Here is a 22,253-nt window from a genome sequence, read left to right on the forward strand (position 1 = left end):
TATATATATATATATATATATATATATATATATATAAAAATAAAATAAAATAAATAAAAATATTGCATGGAAACATTTAGACAGATTTTAATCTGATTTTCCTTAAAAAATATAATTTCAACAAACTAGAATATAACTCCTAACAAGAAAGTAATATTTCATTAGAAATGCAAAAGGACTGTTTTGAGTGGGGAATGGTTTACACACTGATACCTTTTGTTGGATGTGGATACTGAATTTGTTTGAGGCATCATGACTTACTATAAATGCTTTGGGCTGATATTTTCATGAAGAAACAGAGACAACATACTATGAAGGTGTTTCAGGAATACATATTAACACTGGAATACGTTCCTTTTTATTTAAGATATTTGAATGAATATTTAAGTAAACTGGAGAATAATGTTAGTGGAAAGTTCAATAGTGTGGCATAAAGGTACCTGTATAAGTGTTTAAATACTGAACAAAGTTTTGCTACGAAAGGTGTTTTCTGTTTTGGAAGAAGGAATAGTTCTTTTAGTATTTTTGAGATAGTTAATGTAGGACACTTATTTCTCTTTGAAAATTTTATGTGCCTAGAAATATGCAGAAGGCTTACAATATATACACTAGAAACAAAGACCCCAATCCTGCAAAACATGCACATGCTTAAATTTAGCACATCAGTAGTCTAGCTAACTTTAACTGGACTGTTCAAGTACTTTAAGTAGGTTTGTATTGCTTAGTTATGTGAAGTAGGCAACAAGATTTGATAGTGGTCAGCATCTTACATTATCAGGCCCCACAAATAAGAGCACTTTTAAATGAATACAAATGGTAAGAAACATCTTAATGCCTTTTAAAGTGCAACATGAAGTGAATACAAATCAAATGTAGTTGTTGTTTTTTTTTAATGAGTTGATTGAACAGAGAGAGAACACATGGGAACTAAAATTTTACAAAAGTCATGGGGAACATTTTTGTACAAGAATATTATCAATATTCATGTTGACATATCTGTTCGCGTAGGCTTATTAAAAATATTAAGAAAAAATATAGCAAAATGGTGAAATAAGATAATAAATGGAATGAGCTTTGATACTTCAAATTACTTCCTTTCATTTCCTTTTTTCTTTATTAAACTTTATTTTTACAAACCAAAGAACTCTATTCCTTTCTTCATTAAATTAAATCATGCTTTATTTTTCTTATAACTTTTGATCACGTAAGGTAGATTGTCTTATAATTTACCTACATATATTTTTTAAATGTATTTTTGCCTGTATTTTTAAAGGAAATAGAGAAATTGGGATTAGAGCTGAATGAAAACAAACTGCGTTTGGAACAAGCACAGCAGGATGCAGCAAGAGCCAAAGATGAGTGCCTAAAACTGACAGAACTGCTGGGTAAATCTGAGCACCAACTGCACCTCACCAGGTACCCTTTATCCTATTACATGCCATAGCACCAATTTCATTTTGCTAATTTTTGCCACAGGCTTCCCCACTGTTGTTGCAGATATTCATAATCATTCACTGCATGCATTGCTTTCGGGCATTTTAGAAGAAGCAAAGATGTGGTAAATAAAGCACCCATTTACCTAAATGATGATCTTTCAAAAAGCCAAAATACATTTATTAAGTAAAAAGTCTGTAAGCACCGAACTGTATAGCATCTATTGGTTTAGAAACTCTAATGCTTCAAATTTATGAATTTAGGGTATTGTGACATAACAATGTAAATACTTACTGATGTCCGTTATGAAGCAATACTTCATCCGAGATTAAACAGTCTACATAATTTAACACTCTAGGAATGTAGGGAGAGATTCAGGACAGATCCATGAGAATAGCATTTCTGTCATTTGCCTCAGTGAAAATAATAAGATTGTGTGACACAAACATGTTTCTGTCACTCTGGGCTCTTTACAGGTTTATTCCATCATTGAACATAAATTACCAATCTACCCTTAATTCTTACTATCAGACCTGTAGAGAAAATTCCAGAGTGGCAATTTTCTGATTATTAATTCCACCTTGAGTTTTGGTAACTGTTAAAATTTCTCTTTTTGCCAAATACACAGCTGTTTCTTTTAATCTTTTGTATCACTTTTATCTGTTGGTAAACATCCAGTGTCAGATCTGAGGCCCTTACTCAGTCCTTAGTTAGACAAAAAGCTCTCATTGGAGTCGATATAAATTTACCTGAATAACAGCCTCAGATTTTGGCTAATTGACAGTGGAGTATTCACACTCCTACTCTAATCCTGCACCCACTGAATTTAGTGAGAATTTTGTCATTGGTTTCAATGACAGCAGAATTAGATCCAATGAAAACTTTCTAAATTCATTTAATCAATCTTTTACTCCGCTAAATTTCAGTGTTATTCAGAGCACGGTAGTTTAACAGATGGAAGAAAGCACCACCGTAACAGCCTGTATTCAGAGAAAAAAAAATATGCTAGAGGTTGATGAACTTGAAAAAAGTTTTGGGTGAGTTGTTAAGATATCTAAAGTTTGGATTTAGAAGAACTTCCTTAATAATGATTTGTTGTGATAGTTAACCAAATGGTTTAACAAGCTCCGTTTTAGCAAAAGACTGATCATACATTATAAAGCAGTGTGATATCTTGGAGAAAATCCTAATAACACATTTTTTTGTGAAAATCTTTCTCTCTTAATAATATAGACTAATAACTATAAATTTAACATAGTTCAACACTTAAATGCAGGTGCATAATGTCAAAATGATTCAGGTAGCTGTTTAATTACAGACATTTTAGAATCTGACTTAGTGTATACAATATGGCCTTTTATTGATAAAATAAAAAGTATGCTTATGTTGATTTAGTATATAGTTCTAACTTCATTATAAAAAGTGAGATATAGAGGCCAAATCTTCCCCTTAAGTCACCAAATTATATAATTATCTGTTCTGTGTAGGTTCTGTTACCACCCTCATAGGGTGGCCAGGTGTCCAGTTTTCAAATGGAAAGTCCAGTCACATCTGCTGGCCAGACACGCAAAGTCCGGTTACTGCAGGCAGGGAGGTCCCAGGTCATCACTCAGGCCGGGCTGCCTCCTACCTGTGTTGGGCAGCTGCAGCTCCCAGCCCTGACTCTGCAGAGGAGTCTGTCCCAACCTGGGCGGGCGGGGGAGAGGGAGGGGAAAACCAGCGAATGACGAGAGGAGGGAGGAAGAGGAGCGAACAGGGGGCAGGGCCTTCAGGGGTGGGGTGGGGCCTTCGGGAAAGAGGTACCGCAGGAGCGGGGTCTCGGGGGGGAAGAGGTGGGTCAGGGAAGGTTCCAGCACTCCTGCAGGAGTGTCTGGTTTTAAATATACAAAGTTGGCACAGTAGCATCTGACAGCCATCCAGTAGTGTATTAAGTGATCTTACTAGTGTTGGTCAGGTATGGACAGGAAAAAGGAGCCACTCTTTCTTCCTCTGAGTTGTACCCGTTCTCCATGCCACTCGTGTCCCTCTCCCTGTAGCATCACATCCTGCCAAGAACAGGTCTCTCTTAATAAGTGAAGGGGCAGATATGGCTGTGAGTGTCCCACTTTCAGATCTTTCATTGAAGGCACTAAATCTCTTTCTGGTGTTCCCATTTTGAATCCAGTAATTGTTTAGTAATGTGATACACTATTGTAGTTAAATACTTTGATTTTTGCTCATCTCAGGCCATGGGGAAGGGTAAATTGCATTCCCTTTCACACGCAGGAGCAGCCGTGCCAACAGAGGCATTCATCCCAGGGGAGTTGGCAGTATTGCTGCTATCCTTCCCTGCGGGTTCTGCCAAAGAGAACAACTTTTAAGTTCTAGAGCCCAGTCTTCGGAAGGATGTTGAGAAGATGCACTGATTTAGTGCATCTCTTAGGTGTCCTGGCCTTGCCCTTTTCTAGCTGTCTCCACTGTGACAAAGTTCCTCCTCTGCGTTGGTGGCTTCTGCGCTTTCTGGCGGATTTGTTCGCCTCAGAGGTTTACAGCAGTCCTCAGTTTGGCACCTTTTGTTAGTGGCACAAACCTGCCGTTCACTCAGCTAACCTCATCACTGGCGAGCATGGGGAAGAAGAGCAGAACAGTCCCTGCAGTCTCTGCTGGGCCACCTAAGGGGTCAGGGGACAGGCCAGAGACCACCTCCTCCGGTGGGACTCACAGTCCAGATCAACTCCTCTTATATCAAATAGGGAGTTGGGGGGAATGAGGGGAACCTGGGCCCCCCCACTCTGGGTTCCAGCCCAGGGCCCGGTGGATTGCAGCTGTCTATCGTGTCCCCTGCAACAGCTGTGTGACGCTACAACTCCTTGGACTACTTCCCCATGGCCTCCTCCCAACCCTTCTTTGTCCTTACCACCAGACCTTCCTCCTAAAGTCTGATAACGCTACTACTTCTCAGTCCTCCAGCAGCACACCCTCTCACTCTCAGCTCCTTGCGGGCCCCTCACTGACTGAAGTGAGGTCCTTTTTTAAATCAGGTGTCCTAATTACCCTGTCTACCTTAATTCGTTTCAGCAAGTTTCTGATTGTTCTAGAACTGCCCCTGTTACCTTACCCAAGGGAAAGGGATCTACTTAACCTGGGGCTAATATATCTGCCTTCTATCACTCTCCTGTAGCCATCTGGCCTGACCCTGTCACACCACCTACTTTCTGGACTAAACTAGCTAGCCAGCTCTATGCCTCCAAGTAGAACTGGAAGTGTGGGTGGCTTGTTCCCACTGTGAGTAGTCTTTCTGCTACCATGCGTCCATAGCCCTGTTTCTTCTGGCAGAAGCTAGAGGAATCCAAAGAATTAAGTCGGCCTACTAGTCTTCTGCTATCTTCTACTTTGTTGCTAAAAGAGCACATTACTAAACAGAAGATTAGTGAAGTACTAAAGAACATCAGTCTAAGTATTTTGAATGAAAAGAAGAATACAATCAATATAAAATGCTTAATTTAAATATTGGAAAACTAGAAAGTAAATATTATAGATCAATTGGATTAAATGAGAACATGCAATCCAGGCCTGAAGGGGGAAAAAAGAAATTATCCACAAGCTATTTTTTGCAGGGGAAACTTCTCACTCACCTCCTCCTGTCCCCAAAAATCCACTTTCTAAACACTGGTTTGATACAGACCAATTAAACTGCTTATCAGTTAAAGAAACATACCTGTTAAAATAGTAATTCTTAATGTATTTATTTGTCTCTTGCATATCACTTTGCTTCTGGATCACTGGAATGTGTGTTTACTTATGTTGGGAGTACAGCTTTCTTAGAAATCCTTGATGTTTAGTTAATGTACATATTTTTGTTCCTTGAATCCAGTTCATAATTCCAACTTCTGTATTTGGAAATGACAGAAAAAATATGGCATTATTGATGACCTTGAACAATAACCATCATAATCTTGCATACAACATTGGTCCCCTTCTCCCTGCATTTGTAGCTTCACCATAATATGACTTTAACAAATTTGTTTCAAGCCCTGTATGGTTATGAAATAGTAATTAAGTTCCAATATCTCACCTGTTGAATTCCAATCTGAGTTTTCATGTGAGAACTGCTGTAGGAAGAAAACATGGGCCTAATGTTGCCTCAGTGAAATTAATGACAAAACTCTCATTAACTTTTTAATAGGTCAGGATTGGACCCTGCTACATGCACCATGCCATCTGAATGCTTGATTTGCAGCTTTCAAAAGGCATGAAGCATTCAGGCCTGTTTAGTCTGTGAGAGAATTATTACCAAAATCATATTGGTACTATAGTGGTGGGGATTAAATAGGAGATGCAATATGATAATCAAAATGATCTGATTTTAAAATGTCATTTAATTTATTGAAATAATTCTTTCACTCTTCTTGTGTAACTGAAAGATGAGTATGAAATCTCTCTCATTACACAAAACAACTAAAAGTTAATATTTGTGCTTCAGTTCCAGTTTTGTCTCTTAAGAAGTGGTTCCTATATCCCTATCCAAGAGAAGCTACATAAATTCAAGGAAGTGAAGTAAAGAAGATATTGGGCTTAATTCTCTTTTGTTTTTAAGTCTAATATTTCATTCACTTTGTTGGTTCATTGTATCTCCTCTCAAATAATGCCAATCAGAAATGCTTATGATAGTATCAGAATAGACTCATGTCATCTCAAATTTTGCTGGGAGAGAGAATTAAAGCAGAGACTCATATTTACTCCTTTTTTTGCAGTCATTGCAGGTAGTGTTGGATGTCAACTTTGTAAATGAGGAAAACATTACTTGAATAATATATGTCACCCATGCTTTTAAGTCCAATAATGTGTGACCTCCCAGGCTAATTTGAATGTCTGAGTTGCTCTTTAAAGATCACATATTTGTAGAAGTTTATACCACATGATGACTGTGGCTGTTTGCAGTCTCTCTGTACTTTTCTGAGGGAAAATGTACATAATATGATTGAAATATCACCAAAATATTTGTTGACAAAATATCTTCAGAAAGTAACACATTTGAAGAAAATGTCTTTTAGGGCATACAGTTGGTTTCAGCAGTGCTATGGCCTTTGTGGCTTCAAATAGCTACAGTACATCAATGCTTCTAGTAGCCTCTAGCGAGTTTTCAACAGCTCCATTGGCATTAATTGCAATCCATGTATAATAAATAAAGTACATAAATTAAACCTACCATTCTACCTCCGGGTTCTTGTGACATTATTAAATTGCTAGAGTTTTGCTGTCATTGCTTATGATGTCACCAGAATTCCTTGCTAGAATTACAGCCTGTTTATAATCTATATTTAGGCTATATTATTCTTTATATTATAAAATATAATGTGACTTCTCTATTTACAGCAGAAGTCTAATGCTGCTACTCACTATCCTTTATTAAAGCTATACAAAAGCTAGTATCAGCTGTGTTGTTTTCAAAGTAATATCTGTTAGTTATCAGCAGAATTATTTAGTGCGTTGCCTTTTATTCAGCAATTTTAGCACATCAGAAGCAGTCTCCTATTGATGACAGAGGAGGAATTCTAATGAGATTTCATTTTTAGTATTAATGGTATTTAGTGTTAATTAGTAGCAGTGGACAGTGTCTCATTTTTCTAAACTACTTGTTTTCTAGACTAATGAATATAGCAAAAACACCAATCTATGGAAAAAATAGCAAAAAAACCAAAGCTTAATTGTAAACATTTTATACGCTGTTTGTTTTGTATGAATAGCTTTATCTATTAAAAAATAGTGTAGGAAGTAGTAATAACATGAAACAACTCATATAACTAATAAACTTTTAAAATTCTGTTTCATATGTTTAATTTTCATTAAATTTAGGGATAGTTGTGACTATGGTGTTGTGATTCAGTCAACATTTATTTCTATCTGTTTTTCAAATAAAAGGCATTAGGATGCCAGAAAATAAACTGTTAACGGAGAATTAACTTCTTTGGCATGCTTTCATACTTATCTTCCAAATTAAAGAAAATGAAATGGGCAGAAGCAGAGTGTAGATTACCTCCTTTTTGTCAAAAATGGTGGGAATTTGAAAATTAATAATAAAAAAGGGAACAGATGCAGTAACATGCCAGAGGGAGATTAATGTGGAGAGTAAAATCTGTGAGCAACAAAACTGAAGCAAACTGAATCAGTGGGAGGTGGTTGTACAATCAAAATCAGGATAAAAGAGAAATTACAAACAACCCTGCACTTGTCAAAGTAGTAGTAATGAAATCCTAACTCTGCCAGCAGTGAGAACCTGTGTTAGCACTTTGGGGTAAGGATGGTAGCTGGGTGCCAGGTAGGAGGGCAGTGTTAGGTTGCTGGGCAGCAGCCATCTTGTGTAGAACAGATGGCACTGAAAGCTGGCAGGGGAGGGGCTCCTTAGCAGAACTAATCAGACAGTAACAGATAGGGCAGCTGGGAAGACTGACCACAGAGAGGGAAGCTGCAGGGTAGCTACAGAGCTCCATGATGTTTACAGTGGTGTGCCCATTGGTCTGAGATAAGACCTTGCAATGTCTTTTTACTGCAGAAAGTACACAAACTTTTGTTAAATAAAGAGTTTATCTGATCATCCTACAATAAAAGGAATGTATCAACTCATTGCTGAGCTAATTTTGTGACAACATTGTATTTTGAATCTTTGCTACCAAGAAATTTTGTGTGGCCTAATCCTTGCAAAAATAAAAATATACTATCAGGAATGTCACAGACAATCATAAGTTTGTGTTGTATATTTCATTAATATACATAATGAATACATTAATGTTTGTATATCTGTATATTTATCTAGAGAGTGATCCTGCTGGCAGACCCCCTACTTCCATTGATGTTAATGAGTGGTTGGCATTCAACACCTTTCAGGATTGGGTTCTTCAGTTGAATTAAATATTTTATGATATTTATGATGTTTGATTTTGTTCAGGAGGAGCCATTTCCTTCCTCATAAGTGATAGCCTATGGGAACTGAATTGAGGTCCTAATCCTGTAACCTTCAGTCACATGAGTAAATTTTACTCAAGTAAGTTGTACCACTAGCATCAGTAGAACTACTCACAGGAGTAAGAAACAGAATTGTAACATGGAAGACAAAATAACCCAAGTATAATGAAAAAGAACTGACTGACTTATTATATAGTATTATTAACTAGTTGATCATGATATTAAAATAAAAAATAATTCAGATATACAGTTGGGTTGTGGATGCTGAGCTCATCTTTTAACAAAGAAATCTACATCTGTATTTGAACTTGTATATCTCTCTTTTACAATAGGTTTATAGCTTGGCTCAATTATTCATTTTGAGTGGGGAGTGGAGGAAACATTACAGAGATTTGAAATAGGTGGTATAACATAGCCATATGCTATTTATGCAGCAGTTTCTGCAATAAATCTAATTTGGTGCTGTCAAAAAAAATTAGACTTATCTGATATAGCAGCACATTAGTAAATGATTGTGGTAGATTTGAAAGTTGTCATTCACTCTGCTTACTTGTAACAGAAATTTGCAAAGCCTTTTTTTTTTTTTCTTTTTCCCCGAGCAACTCTATGAAAATTTCTCAGTTCTTTGTACTGCAGCTGTAGAAACTGCAAATATTTCTACAACTGAAAAGAAGGTCTTGCTTTAAGGTAATTGTGGAAGGGGGTGGAAGAATGAATAACCTCTGTTAGCAGTTATATGAATGTATAGGCAGAAAAAAATCAATAAAACGGAGTGCGGGGGAGCTAGATCTCTCCCTTGCCTACAGATTTTTCGAGTGCAGCTGAAGTTGTTTATCGCATTATATAGTATGTAGATAAATTAACTGCTCTGAGTTATTATGGAAGGTAAAATATTTTACCTGCCATCATAAGACCATATGCTGCTTTATAAAGACTGATATATAAGTGATTTGAAATAAATCAGCTGTGTCTTCTTCTGGCAGTGCCTTTTAGAAATTGCATTACCAGTTTATTTAATAAGCAGTCAAGATAATACATGATTATTTAAATACCCTTACATTTAATCATGTACAAATATTTTTAAGGTATATATTGTGAGTATTCAAATGTTATTAACAAAGCTATAAGAGAAAACAAAAATAAAGTCAATATAAGCGTGGGGTGAGCAAGGAATCCACCATGATGTCAGTTAATTAGGGAACAGAAAAGCTTTATAATATCACATATTTTCCTTTTCTCTTCATTTAAAAAAAAAATCGTTTTTAAAAACCTTGCTGATTGTTGTTTATTTTGATTTGTTGCTCTACCATACAAGTTTCTCAAAAGAAAGGCAGTGATATGTTTTCGGATTCCCATTTTAATTACAGTGAAAATTTACTTTATAGTGTTTAAACTGCCACTGGTCAGAAGAGAATTTTACTAATGATTTCGTCTTTTATACAACGAATCAGTCTGTTAAAGTAACCAAATTGTTTCTGCACATAGAATGCATTTACAATGGTAACAGGTAACAATACTTGCAGCACTTCTGAGCAAGCAGTGTAATTCAGAAATAATACAGATGAGATTATCCACTGATTACAAGAAAATTAAAAGTAGTATTTTTTTCAAATGTCTTTTTAAAAAGAAATATTTATCACTGAGAGCTAATCTGTTAAGGAAGTTTATAGATTAATATCAATATACATTTACTTTGAACTAATTCAATCAATTTTTGTATAACTATTGGGAATGGAATAATATGATATTTTTTAATTTAAAAAACAATATTTCAGAAGAATGTATCCAAGCCTGCTAGATTTTATACTAATTTTGAAATTAACTGATTCTGATTTGTGTTAGAGACACAGCACTTGTTTTCTCTAGAACATCTGAAAGACAGTTTTAAGGAAGTTGCAATTGTGTTTTCTCTATGAAGGTTTCATTTTTCTAATGCTAATTTTAACCATTTTGAAAGCTGCACTGTGCTTTTTAAAATACAACCAGTTATTTTCTTTCTGGTCAGTAGCAATATTTCTTTTTCTCTCCTTTGTAAGGATCCAATCCTGAAGTCATTATGTAATAAGGGCTTCATCATGGACCCAAAGGGTTTGCCACTCACTGAAGTCTGTGACAAAACTCATTCACTTGAATGGGTGCAGGACTGGGCACATAGTTTTGTAAAGTTTGACATTTAGGAACATCATCCTACATGTTGTCTCTTACGTAAAATGCTTCCACAGTGAGGAAGAATTACCTGGAAATGTCTACAGCTTTGGCTATCTCATTGGTCTACCACATCCTCGCCTCAGTCAGTTAAAGCCAGTGTAACTGAGGTGAGCTAGGAGCAAGAACTTGATGAATTAAACCAGCATGCTGCTATTGGTTGTCACTCTGCTTCTGGCATTCTGAAATTCTAAGAGCATTTTTGCAGAAATTAGGAGGAGGAGTTCTGACTTCTTCCCCTGGCTGGCCATGTGAATTGTTCTGCAGAGCTTGAATCACAAAATAGGAGTGGGAAGAAATAAAAGTGGCTATGCAATTAGGTGGGATGTTGCTGTGTGCTCCTCTTGCCCCTCAGGTCTCTTTCTACAAATTGCTAAGATTTTTGTTCCCCTCCATGTAACAGTCCAGAGAAGAAAATAAGGACCCCCAGAAATAAGATGGAAGAGGAATAGTTAGATCACAGAGAACAGAGTAGTCCCCAACAGAAAATGTATGATATTAAATTGATACTATTCAGCTAACTATGTTTAGTAAAAAGAAAAGGAGTACTTGTGGCACCTTAGAGACTAACAAATTTATTTGAGCTCAAATAAATTTGTTAGTCTCTAAGGTGCCACAAGTACTCCTTTTCTTTTTGTGGACACAGACTAACACGGCTGCTACTCTGAAACCTATGTTTAGTATTAATTTGTCATAATACTATAAGACACTGTTTTTAAGCTTTGAGTCAAATTCAGACCTAATGTAACCAGATGTAACTCCATTTCAGCTAATGAGGTTGTATTTGCTTACATAGATCCTGAATTTATCCATGAAAGTTTAACACTCAATTTTTTTTTTCTATAGTATGCTGAATAAAATATTTGGTTCATTATAATTACATGTGCTAAAATGCTTTTAAAAACTTTTTTGGCACAGTTTTTCTTTTTGTTGAGTGAATTTTCTGTTTCTTAAAGGACACCTGAATTACATGTTGTGAAATTGAAGGATATTTTGTATTTCAGAAGAATGAAACAATCTAAGAGACTAGTTAATAATTCAGTAGTATGTGGTTATCAGAATCTATTTATGAAACGAGGGATGAGTGCATTAATCGCTACACATAATAGATCCTGTGGACAGTATGATGATTATCTCTGTCCTGACCCCAATTTTTTTTTAATTTATTCTAATTTTATGTACAGACAGTATTGTGATAGAGAGATGGATATGCATATTGCACAAGGATAGAAAGTGAGAAAATTGTTTTCAGGGTTCAGTTTAACAAACAATTATTTTTAAAAGTGCTGTATTTTAACATCTCTACATAAGACCTTAAAAGAACAATTATTTTCAAGGAAACAATGGTACTATACGTTTTAAAGTAATAATAACAATTGATGTGGATATTGAAAATAATTTGATTTTGAACTTTCTTATCCTGTTGTTCCCTTCTCCCTAACTCAGTTTTAGTAAATACTTTTGCCTCACATTTTTATGCTCTACAGCACAGATTATCTTTTAAGATAGAATTTGGTATTTTGGTTTAATTGTAAATCTTCTATTTATTAAGCCTTTACTATTTTGTCTTTTGTATAACTAGAAAATATTTAAAGCATTGTACCAATTTTTGTGGGTTAAAAAAATAGACATGTATAAAGAAAGACATATTAGTTATTGGACTGAACATAATTGTTAAAATAGTCTCATATTTTACCTCCACATTATTGTCTTCCTATACCCAAAAGTAATTTTCACAAATACATTACTGTACAGAGCTTCTTATTCTGCTGGTTAGGAGAAGTAGATTTAAATCCATACCGACAGTTCATTTGACAATGACCTTGAGGGGCTTTGCTTCTTGAAGAAGAAAGCAGAAGCTTGCAGTAAACAAAGTTCACTTCTGACAGATGGATTGAATGACAGAAAGGTTGCGAGTGCCAGAATAGCCCTGGCAGAGGAGGAAATGTTCAGTGGAATCCAACAGGAGAGGAGGTGTGAACAGGTGCAGGGTTGCTGACGGAAGGGGAACCAGATGGAAGGAGCCAGAGCCAGTTTATTTAAAGGAAAAGGCAGAAAACACTGAAAGGCTGTGCAATCAGTGGCTAAAAGTGTGCATGGAAGAAGGTAAAAATTCACAAAGCAAAACTGCACAGTGGGATATCTAGCACTTAGCATAATGGTACTAATTTGTGAGTTTAGTTTGAAAGTTGCTATTGAAATACGTTATACCTTGGTCTTCACAGGATAAAGTATAGATATTTGAAATCTGATTTTTTTAAAAAAAATGCTTGACCTAGATATTGCCTGTCCATTATTTGTAATATTTACTGCACACAAAAGTTATTATTACAGAATAATGTTAAGGTTGTGCCACAAACTAACCAGAGCAAGAAAATATAGAACTATGGGGCTAGATTTCCATTCTTAACTCGTCACACTGGGGTGGCAGCGTGCCTAAGTCTTGCAACACATAACAGATCATTCATCTACTGTTGGGATGAAAAATCCTTGCACTTCTCCACTTTTATTGTTTTTGGTGACATCTTTAATGCCGGTTTGCTGTTTTATTTGCTAACTTATTTCAGGACAAGAGAAGGATTTTGACTTATCCCAGCCCAGAAAAATAAAATATTCTCCTCCCTCAAATGATAGTATTATCCTTATTACTTTGTCCTGTCACGCCACTCCATTTCTGCTCATGGATTTGATCTTGTGAGGTGCTGAGCCCGTTCTGTTCCTCTTGACTTTAATGGTAGTTGAGAACAATTGGCATCTTGCTGGATCCGGCCTTTGAATAACCGCAGCCAGAAGTTATTCACCTAAGGTCTGTCCCAAAGTAACATCAGTGAGAAGTCAGAAAAAGCACCAGCACCAACCTCACAAACCATCACATGTCAAGAAAAAGCCTCTCAAAACTTGTTTTAATGTTGTAGAAGGAGATTGTTATGTAGATAGTACTGGAGTGCACATGCAGTAAATGGGTTCTGTAGTAATCAAACACTTCAGCATTTAATCATTTTGTAAAAGTCTTTGACTTGCTTGCTCATAATTGCCTTACAATAGAATGTGTTTTCGTGCATATATGTATTTAAAAAAATAAAGACAAGTTGCGGGATGGGGGAAAATCCCTTCAAAATAGAAGGCATGCAACAATTATTGGGTCTATATTTTAATACGTCATATAACCCACTTGTTCCAAACGGTCTGTCACCAGTATGCTGTTGGTTAGTTCCAATACCAGCAAGTTTATCAACTCTGTACACCACTCCTAATACAGTGTTCTACGTGCTCTCCTGGCCTCTTCCTGCGCCATTTTACAGCGTTGTCCATTATTGTATGTTGGGAAATGTATATGAAAGATGAAGTCTAAAATTAAATTGTATTGCAAGGCATGCTACCAACTACATTTTTACCAGAATTTTGCCCCTATAAAAGTATTCGATGACCTACTGTAAATACTGATTATTATAAACCACTCAAAAAGAGAGCAATTAATTGAATAATATTTAAATAATTGTGCATTGTTGTATTAAAAATCCAAATAAAAAGTAGTAATGTTCTATGCATGGCAGCCAATTTTCAATATTAAAATTTTGGGAAGGAAATGCGAAAAGAGAGAGAGAGAGATCATATTATGGACGAACTGTTTACAGATAAAAGCTTTTACATTTAATTACGGAGGGGTTGTTTCAGTTTTTATTTTATAAGTGAATCTAGTACTTCAAAAAACTCTGTTGACTGAAATCTATAGACAGGACTGGTACTGCCCAAGTCGCATAGGTTAAGGCTTCTTCTCACTGCCCATTTGATGTGCCTAAAACCTGACCTTTAGGGAGCTCCTGTATGGATGAAAGGATGATTCAGGTTCTATGTCCATAGAATACTTCAACTCTCTGAGAACATTACTAAAGTTTCCAGTTGATGCTAACTGTTCAATTGTTGTAATGTGTACAACTATCTATTAGGACAGCAACTTTCAACTTTTTTTTCATTTGCGGACTCCTAACAAAATTTCGAATAGAGTTGTGGACCTCTTTGGAAATCTTAGACATAGTCTGCAGACCACAAGTTGAAAACCACTGCCTATGGTGGTAACAAACTTTTGCTGAAGCTGTTACACATAGTCTGTGGACCCCCAGGGATCTGCAAACCACAGGTTGAAAACCACTGTAGTAGGAAGTTAGTAAGACCTCAAACTCATTTAATACCACAGCTGTTGTAGTATAATATCTTCTTTCCACAAATGACTCAAGCTGGATTTTAAAAGGTGACCTGGACATTATAGGATTGTGTTCCATTTTACCAAACCTTCAAATTATCTAACTTCCCATTAAATGATTTACATTTGGACAAATACAAAAAATATTTTAAAGCCATAAGCTTAGTTTTAATTTTGGTACAATAATTTTGGCTAATAGTGTATCTTTAGTTAGGTCTATATTGCATAAATATAAGAGTCTGTGAAATAAAGTTTGTCAGTGAGCTGTGAAATTATGTATGAACTTTCAGCTTTGGCTGAATTATAAAAGCCAAGTTGAAACTCCCCCAAAATATAGGATTTTATTATAAAATATAGGATTTTATTATAAAAATGCTGACACTAGCTGAATTCTAATGTACTAAGCACACCGTACTGTCCTACGCTTTTTTAGTAATGGTTGTATTGTTTGCTTTAATGTGAGAAAGTGATTGTAGGATAATATGTCAGGTTGCTTGCGGATAATCAGTTGCCTAAATTTGGAAATTCGTCAAAATTTAACTCGGATTGCTCTGAATAAGGTTTTCTTGGCTTTGTAAGGTTTCTGAGAAGTACTGTCATCTTGGGAGAAAGACACTTTAATACTTGTAGTTAAGAAATTTTGTTCCATTTTATATCATTCTAAAGGCAATTTTTACACTGTATTTGAACTTTTTAAATGAGTCTGAAACACATTTAAAATAGAGCAGCAACTGGAATACCTTATTTAGGTCCTGAATGTAATCCCACACCAGTTTTAGATGAGTGTAACTTCATTGACTTCACTGGAATTACTCCTGATTCTCATTGGTGTGAGCTCAGAATCAGGTATTTATTGTTATAGAAAGCTATGTCAGTACCCCCTTACTAAAACACCTGTTTGCTATACATCAATAAACAGAATAATTTTATAAAATAACCTCTAAGCATAAATGCTCTGGATTAGAGCCATTTGCACTCTATCAATGACACAATTGCTGAAAAGCACCTCATAAATTAATCCATATATATCCGCAGGTCAGTGAAACATTTGACCAAATAAGTAAATCTTAAACTGTCTGGAAGTTCATCAAACACAGTCTGCTGGCTGGAGACAGTTCCAGAAGCACGTGCCCTCTGAGAACACCTTGCAACCAACTGTAGAGAGTCCATGGCCAATTTGCTCCCAGCAACTGACAGAGAAAGAGAGCAACTCAGGATGTAACTGCCATGAAGGGCAATCTTTCAGAACCCGATGAGGTTTGAAATAATGATCTGGTGGTAATGGCTTTTATGAGTTGGTAATTTTATACAGTTCTAGTACCCATACACATGCGTTGGTCTTTTTTCCCCTTCTAGAGTTCTGTTAATTTAAAAAATAGATGTAATACCTGTATTTTATGCTAAACATTTCCTACTTTGTATAAGTATAGTGGTTATCACTGAAATTTAGTTTTACCTAGTTACAACACAGTGGTATCTGGCATCGCACAGATATTTTCTATTCTAAACAGAGAAATACTGAGGGATCTAAGCTAACACTGTGTGGTAACTGTGGATCGATGTGGTCATCATTAAAAATAACTGAATGGTATTAAGCAGAATGGAATGGGATGACAGATTTGAAAGTGATTTTAGGGTTTTTAGATTAACAGAGGAAACAAATTAAGTCCCGTGCCTTGGGTGAATGCCTTCCTCGTGCATGGTAATTTCCTTTTAATTTTTGAAACCCTAATTCCCAAGGCCTTAGTATCAGAAGAAGTTGTGAAGAAGCTGCATGCTTGCCCTTCTACTTGCAACATAGCTGTAATCTGAAAATGGATTAGTGAAGGATGGACCAGAGAACTTGTAGGAAATTCTGTCAAACTTTTTTATATAGCTCCTTCTACTGCCCTCATCAACGTAGTAGTTGAGTGCCTTCAGGTAGTGGATTAAGTTATGTGATTAGCATCTCTCTCCTCTTCTCCCCGGGGAGAGAATATTGTGTGTAGCAAAGGGTCTTCTTTTTGTAGGATTCTGTTTAGGGATTTTTATTTTGTTTTGTTTTTTAATGTACATGCTGCTATGTGTTCACGTTAAAAAAGGCATGGTCAAAGAAGTGTGCTTTGCCTTTGAAGTGAAAGGTGTTTAGGTTTGTCCCATATTTAATTATTCTGTATGTGGAATAATACATGTTTTGAGACAAACAAGGCCTGTTAGCTCATAGACTACATCTAATACAGGATTTTTTTCTTAATATTTAATTTCTAGTGCTTTGAAATGATTTGATGCTGCTGTTAGTTTTGTGCAGAATTCCCCTTGAGTACAGTGGGAATTCTGTGTACAGAGTGACTGCAGGAACATTATACAGTTAGACCAGCAAATACAAACTTTTTCAAATTATGAATATGGATTGCAATCTCCTAATCACAATTTGTTTGCTACCCATATGGCTGGGCTATGTTCATACCATTATCTGGCTTTAGAACAAAAATTCCCAAACTGTGGTGTGTGGAGCACATGCTGGTGGTTCACAGAAAACTAGCTGGTTGTATGCTGTTCTTCCTCCCTATTTCCAGCTGCTAAAATGCATTAAAATACCTTGTGAATATATTTGCTTCTGTGTAACCAAATGCAATAATTGCCAGGGAGTTGTCTATATTATTGTGAATGGGAGGAAAAGTGGTCTATGGGACTTTCATTGGGAAGATAAAAGGCCCATCAGACAATCTGCATTAAAATGTGAGCCACATTCTGAAAATATTTGAGAATCCTTCATGTCAAAGGTTTTCTGTTTCCTCATGCCCCATGTGGTACACATTTTGGTGACTGTGAGAACTGAAAAGCTCATCGTGCAAGTCTTCGTTCCTATGAGTAGTCAAATTTAAATATATACTTTTGTTTGAAACAAAATCTGATTTTAAAAAATCAAAAACAAAACTAGTGTTCCTGGTAATTATTGTGGTAAAAGCATAGAACACGTACATGATCTGACCACAGTTCCTTAAATCTCTCCCCTCCTCTGGTAACAGTCCAATTCCCAGGAAATGCTGAAATGCATAAACAGAAAATATTTCTGATTTGAAAAGAGTAGTTAAGATTTGTTTCATGTCTCTATACCTAAGTTTCCCCATCTGTAAAATGGGGATACTGATTCTTGTCTCCTTTGCAAAGTGATTTGGGATCTATAGATAAAAAGCATTGTGTAAGAGGTAGGTGGTGTATTATTAAAGAAGAAAAAGGCTGTTTTTTGTTATTAAAAAAATCTTTATTTTACCCTTCAGAGGACTTTCTAATTTTGATCCTTTATTACATTACAATGGCTTTAGGTCTAATTTCGGTGTCAGACATTGATAAATGTAGTAGAGTTTCTTGATTATTTTAAGGCTTGTCCATCAAGATTAAAATAAATAAATGCAATGAGATTTCATTTTTTACTAGCATTAGGCTCAGCCTTTAATTTTTCTCCTATTGTGTGTGAGCAAGACAAAGGATGCTCTTTGATTTTCAGTTGTTTTCCTTAGGCTCGTTGCTCTTAATGTTATTTTGGTTACGGATGACAAGACAGTTCAGAAATGTCTTTTAAATTCAAGTCCTTACTAAGATTGTACTACTGAAGTGATGTAAAGTACAATGGACAAGATGGGTCTGTGTACTGGCAGCTGCTCATAGAGATATTTGGTGTAATTTTCAAAAGTGACTAGGCAGTTAGGAACTTAAGTGTTCTTGAAAGTCAATGGGAAGTAGATTTCTTAAGTGCCTGTGTCACTTTAGAAAATGGGACGTAGGAGCCTGAGGCTATGTCTACACTACGGCGGTAAGTCGACCTATGCTATGCAACTCCAGCTACATGAGTAACGTAGCTGGAGTCGATGTACCTTAGATCGAGTTACCGCGAGATCTACACCGCGGGGGGTCCACGGGAGAACATCTCCTGTCAACTTACCTTACTCTTCTCATCGGGGGTAAAGTATAGCGGTTGACTAGAGAGCGATCTGCAGTCGATTTGGCAGGTCTTTACTGGACCCACTAAATCGACCGCCAGTGGATCGATCTCAGAGCGTTGATCCTGGCTGTAGTGTAGACCTGCCCTAAGTAACCTAAGCGCTTTTGAAAATTTTACCCATTGTGCATGAAAGAGAGGCACAATCCTTCCAGGGGTAATGGAGGACCACAAGCCTGAGTGTCCTTACCCACTCCTGCTCGCCATTATGTCGAAGAGGCATGTGTACCCTCTTCACAAGTTTCATGCTACTGTCAGCGTTGGCCTTCCTTGATCCATGCCAGAAACATGAGAACTGATACTGTGTCTGTGCCTGGCCCAAGATGAGGCACAATCTAGTTTAATATGATTTAAAGAAAACAAGGATTGTGAATGATATGATGAGGCACATTTTATTCTGTAATGTTTCCATGACAAAACATGTTTTTCTTCAAACTTTCCTTTCTTTTTCTTTTTTTTCTTCTTTTTTCCATCGGCCAACATGTCGTCTTTGTGTCACATCAGGTCCCATCCTACCTCAGGCGAAGCTCCGACTGCCTTCAAAGAGAGTTTTGTCTGAGGTCAAATTGCAACATTGGGTCCAGGAATTAGAGTGTAATGTAACCCACCCACCATTTATATTGCTTTGGCATAAATGTAAGCAAGGAGATGTAACATTGTGTATGTCATGCTGAGATATTGTAATATCTCAGATGGGTTTTTAGGCACAAAGCCAAAGGTTAAGTGCAGCAGCCAAATGAGGTGTGGCACTATCCTTGTGTGACCCATTCCCAGAACTGTCATCTTATTTTGTAGCCCGATGCAATGAGTAATATCACTGAGAATAATAAAATAATTTCTTAAATTGTACTTTCAAGGTATTCTTAAGCCAATTGAAGTAGTTACAGCAGAACTGTAGAATTTTTTTTTTTTTAAACCTAGGATCGACCCCCATATACATGAGCATACTCAAATTCTGGGTTAGGTTCACTCTAGATCCAATCCTTGCAGTGGTTCATAGCAGAACTAAACCCCTTTGCAGCACAGGCCATTATCTAATATATGCATATCTTTCCCTTTCTTGTTACCAGTGCTGTCTTTGCAGCATGTGTGTCAAAGAAAAGGTTTGCATGGTATGTAGTTACTTGACATTTATTTTGACTCTGTAGTGATTGCCACATCTTGTATATTCAGTCAAGTAAATTGCTAGCAAACTTGTGTCTTCAGACCTTAGTAGTGGGACTGGCAATTAGTCACCTGCGTACAGCCTTACTGTATAAGCCCTAAATGTTTACACGTGCAGGATCAGTCCCCTGTGATATGTTAACTGTTTCCTGTGAGGTATTGGATGCCTTTATTTTTTATAATTTTTTTATGTATTTTTTTGTATTGTGGGAGGGATTGAGCCCTGCCCCTAGGGAGATGGGCTGCTCAGGGGCAGGTGGGTTGAGTCCTGCCTCTGGGGGTTTAAGTGGGAGGCCTTGGGGGGAGGGGGGGAAGTGTGCCAGGTCCTGTCTCCACAAGGAGGGGTTGGGTCCTACCCTGGGAATATGTGTGTGTGTGAGCCCTGAGGAGTGCTGGGTCAGGTCCTGTTCTTGGAGTGTGTGTGTGGGAGGCCTGGATAGGTGGGAGCACTCAGGTCCTGACCCCAGGATGGAGTAGTCAGGTCCTGTCCGTAGGGGGTGTGTGTACATGTGTGCAGGCCCCCAGGCTCTGTGTGTGTGTGTGTCTGTCTGTCTGTCTTCTGTGGGAGGGGCTGCAGAACTATCCTGTCCCACAGCAGCAGCTTCTGTGCCAAGGGGCTGGATCCAGCTCCCTGCTCTGGACACCAGGTCTCCCTGCTCTGGACACCAGGTCTCAACTCAAATTTCCCCCTCCCATCGGTTATGAGGCAAACCTGAGTGGAACTGTGACCCTGTGTGCCAGGTCGCAGGGTCCAGGCCCAGGCCCAAAGGACAGGAGCTGCTGCTGCAGGGTAAATTTTTTTGTTCTATTTTGTTTTACATGTTGTTTTTTGTTTTATTTCATGTTACAATATTTTGCGTCTTTGAAACCCACAGGGCTCTACCTTCATCTTCTGTTATCTTAAATGAATGGTGGAAGCTTTTCTCCTGTTTGGATGCTTAAGCAAACTCATTAAGCTTTTAGAATAGCTGTAATGTGAGCACTGTGGGAACTGTTGCCATTGACTCAACACCCATTAATTTCACTGGAAGTTTAGTTCATCTCAGGATCAGGCCCCTCAACTTTATTACTAGATGAAATATAAACAGTTACAAGAGAGAACAGATAAACTGCACAAGGCAAATTGGATCTTAAGGGAGGCTTTCTTATAGTAGAGGATTCATTTAATATTATAAAGTATAATCCAAGAGTACATGGATTATTCTCTGGAAAAGGAATCCTTTTTCACTCAGAAAGTAGGTCATGCTTTTGTCCGTTTTCTGCTAGCCACTAGGGTGTGTTTGTCATTGAAAGAGAGAGGCTGACATGTTCAACTTCAAGTGTGCATGTGGGGAAGATGTTTGTTGTATGAAGCTAGACCAAATTTTTTAAATTATCAGTTGAACTATCCATTTTGGCATTTGACTCATCTGTAGAGTAGTATATATTTTGTATTTCTGTTTTTATAGACTGGAGAAAGAAAGTATTCAGCACAGTCTTAGCAATGAAGCAAAGACCCGAGCCCTTCAGGCGGAGCAAAGAGAGCAGGAGCTGACACAGAAGATGCAGCAAATGGAGGCCCAGCATGATAAAACTGGTAGGTGGTAGAAAAAGATTAGAGCCTGGGCACTTATTCACAAGCCAGGCCCATGCCTTACTGTGAAATGACATCAGGAACACCTGTAACCTTTGGCTGGCCGAAGGGAGCAGATGCTAACTACACCGGAGATTCCGAATTACATATTAGTTAGCGTTTAAAAGAGAAAATGGAAAGTATTGCCCACTGTCTGTTGATTTCAGAGTGCTGCTCTCACATCTGTTGCACCATCTGGATTATGAGTTTATTTACCTGTATTCAAGAAACGTAAAGCTGAGAGAGACCACAACAAAGTAGAAAAACAAAGGGCTTGTTTTTGGCTGGATTTTCAGGCACACATGTTATATAAAGAAAATAGCATCAGAAGCTCTGCGGGAAATGCTCTGAGCTTACAGTTAAAGTCTCCTGAATAGCATTGAACAGTTCCCACAGTACACACATTATAGCTACTCTAAAAGCTTAATGAGTTTGCTTCAGCATCCAAACTGGAGAAAAGCTTTAACCATTAATCGGTTCTTAATTCACTGTCGCAGCTGGATGTAATTCACTGGCTCCAAATTGATATGTTCCTTTATTTAATCTTTGCAGCCTCAAACATTTTTAGCATTGGTATGTTTTTCCCCCAGTCTAGAACAAGGATGTTTAATCCTTTGCATTCTTCAAGTTATCACTACTGTAGTTTAAATTTACTAATACAAGGCATTGACCATAGCTGACAGCTTGGCTGGAAGCGGACATCCTTCATCACATTG

The 22,253-nt window shown here is 37.1% G+C and overlaps 1 protein-coding gene across 5 annotated transcripts in view; it reads left to right on the top strand.

The window, feature by feature from the left end:
• The window catches only part of SDCCAG8 (SHH signaling and ciliogenesis regulator SDCCAG8), a 154,854-nt gene that overhangs the window by 65,076 nt on the left and 67,525 nt on the right, over positions 1 to 22,253 (top strand). For 3 of the 5 annotated variants that reach the window (XM_084622214.1, XM_084622215.1, XM_084622216.1), the window contains 2 exons: positions 1,274 to 1,416; positions 21,374 to 21,501. In XM_084622214.1, coding sequence (XP_084478340.1) covers positions 1,274 to 1,416; positions 21,374 to 21,501 — 271 coding nt within the window. The remainder of the gene's footprint in view (positions 1 to 1,273; positions 1,417 to 21,373; positions 21,502 to 22,253) is intronic. The other 2 variants (XM_084622218.1, XM_084622217.1) reach the window with 1 other exon arrangement.

This window comes from Lepidochelys olivacea (assembly GCF_965140295.1).
Source record: "Lepidochelys olivacea isolate rLepOli2 genome assembly, chromosome: 3".
Taxonomy (NCBI): domain Eukaryota; kingdom Metazoa; phylum Chordata; order Testudines; family Cheloniidae; genus Lepidochelys; species Lepidochelys olivacea.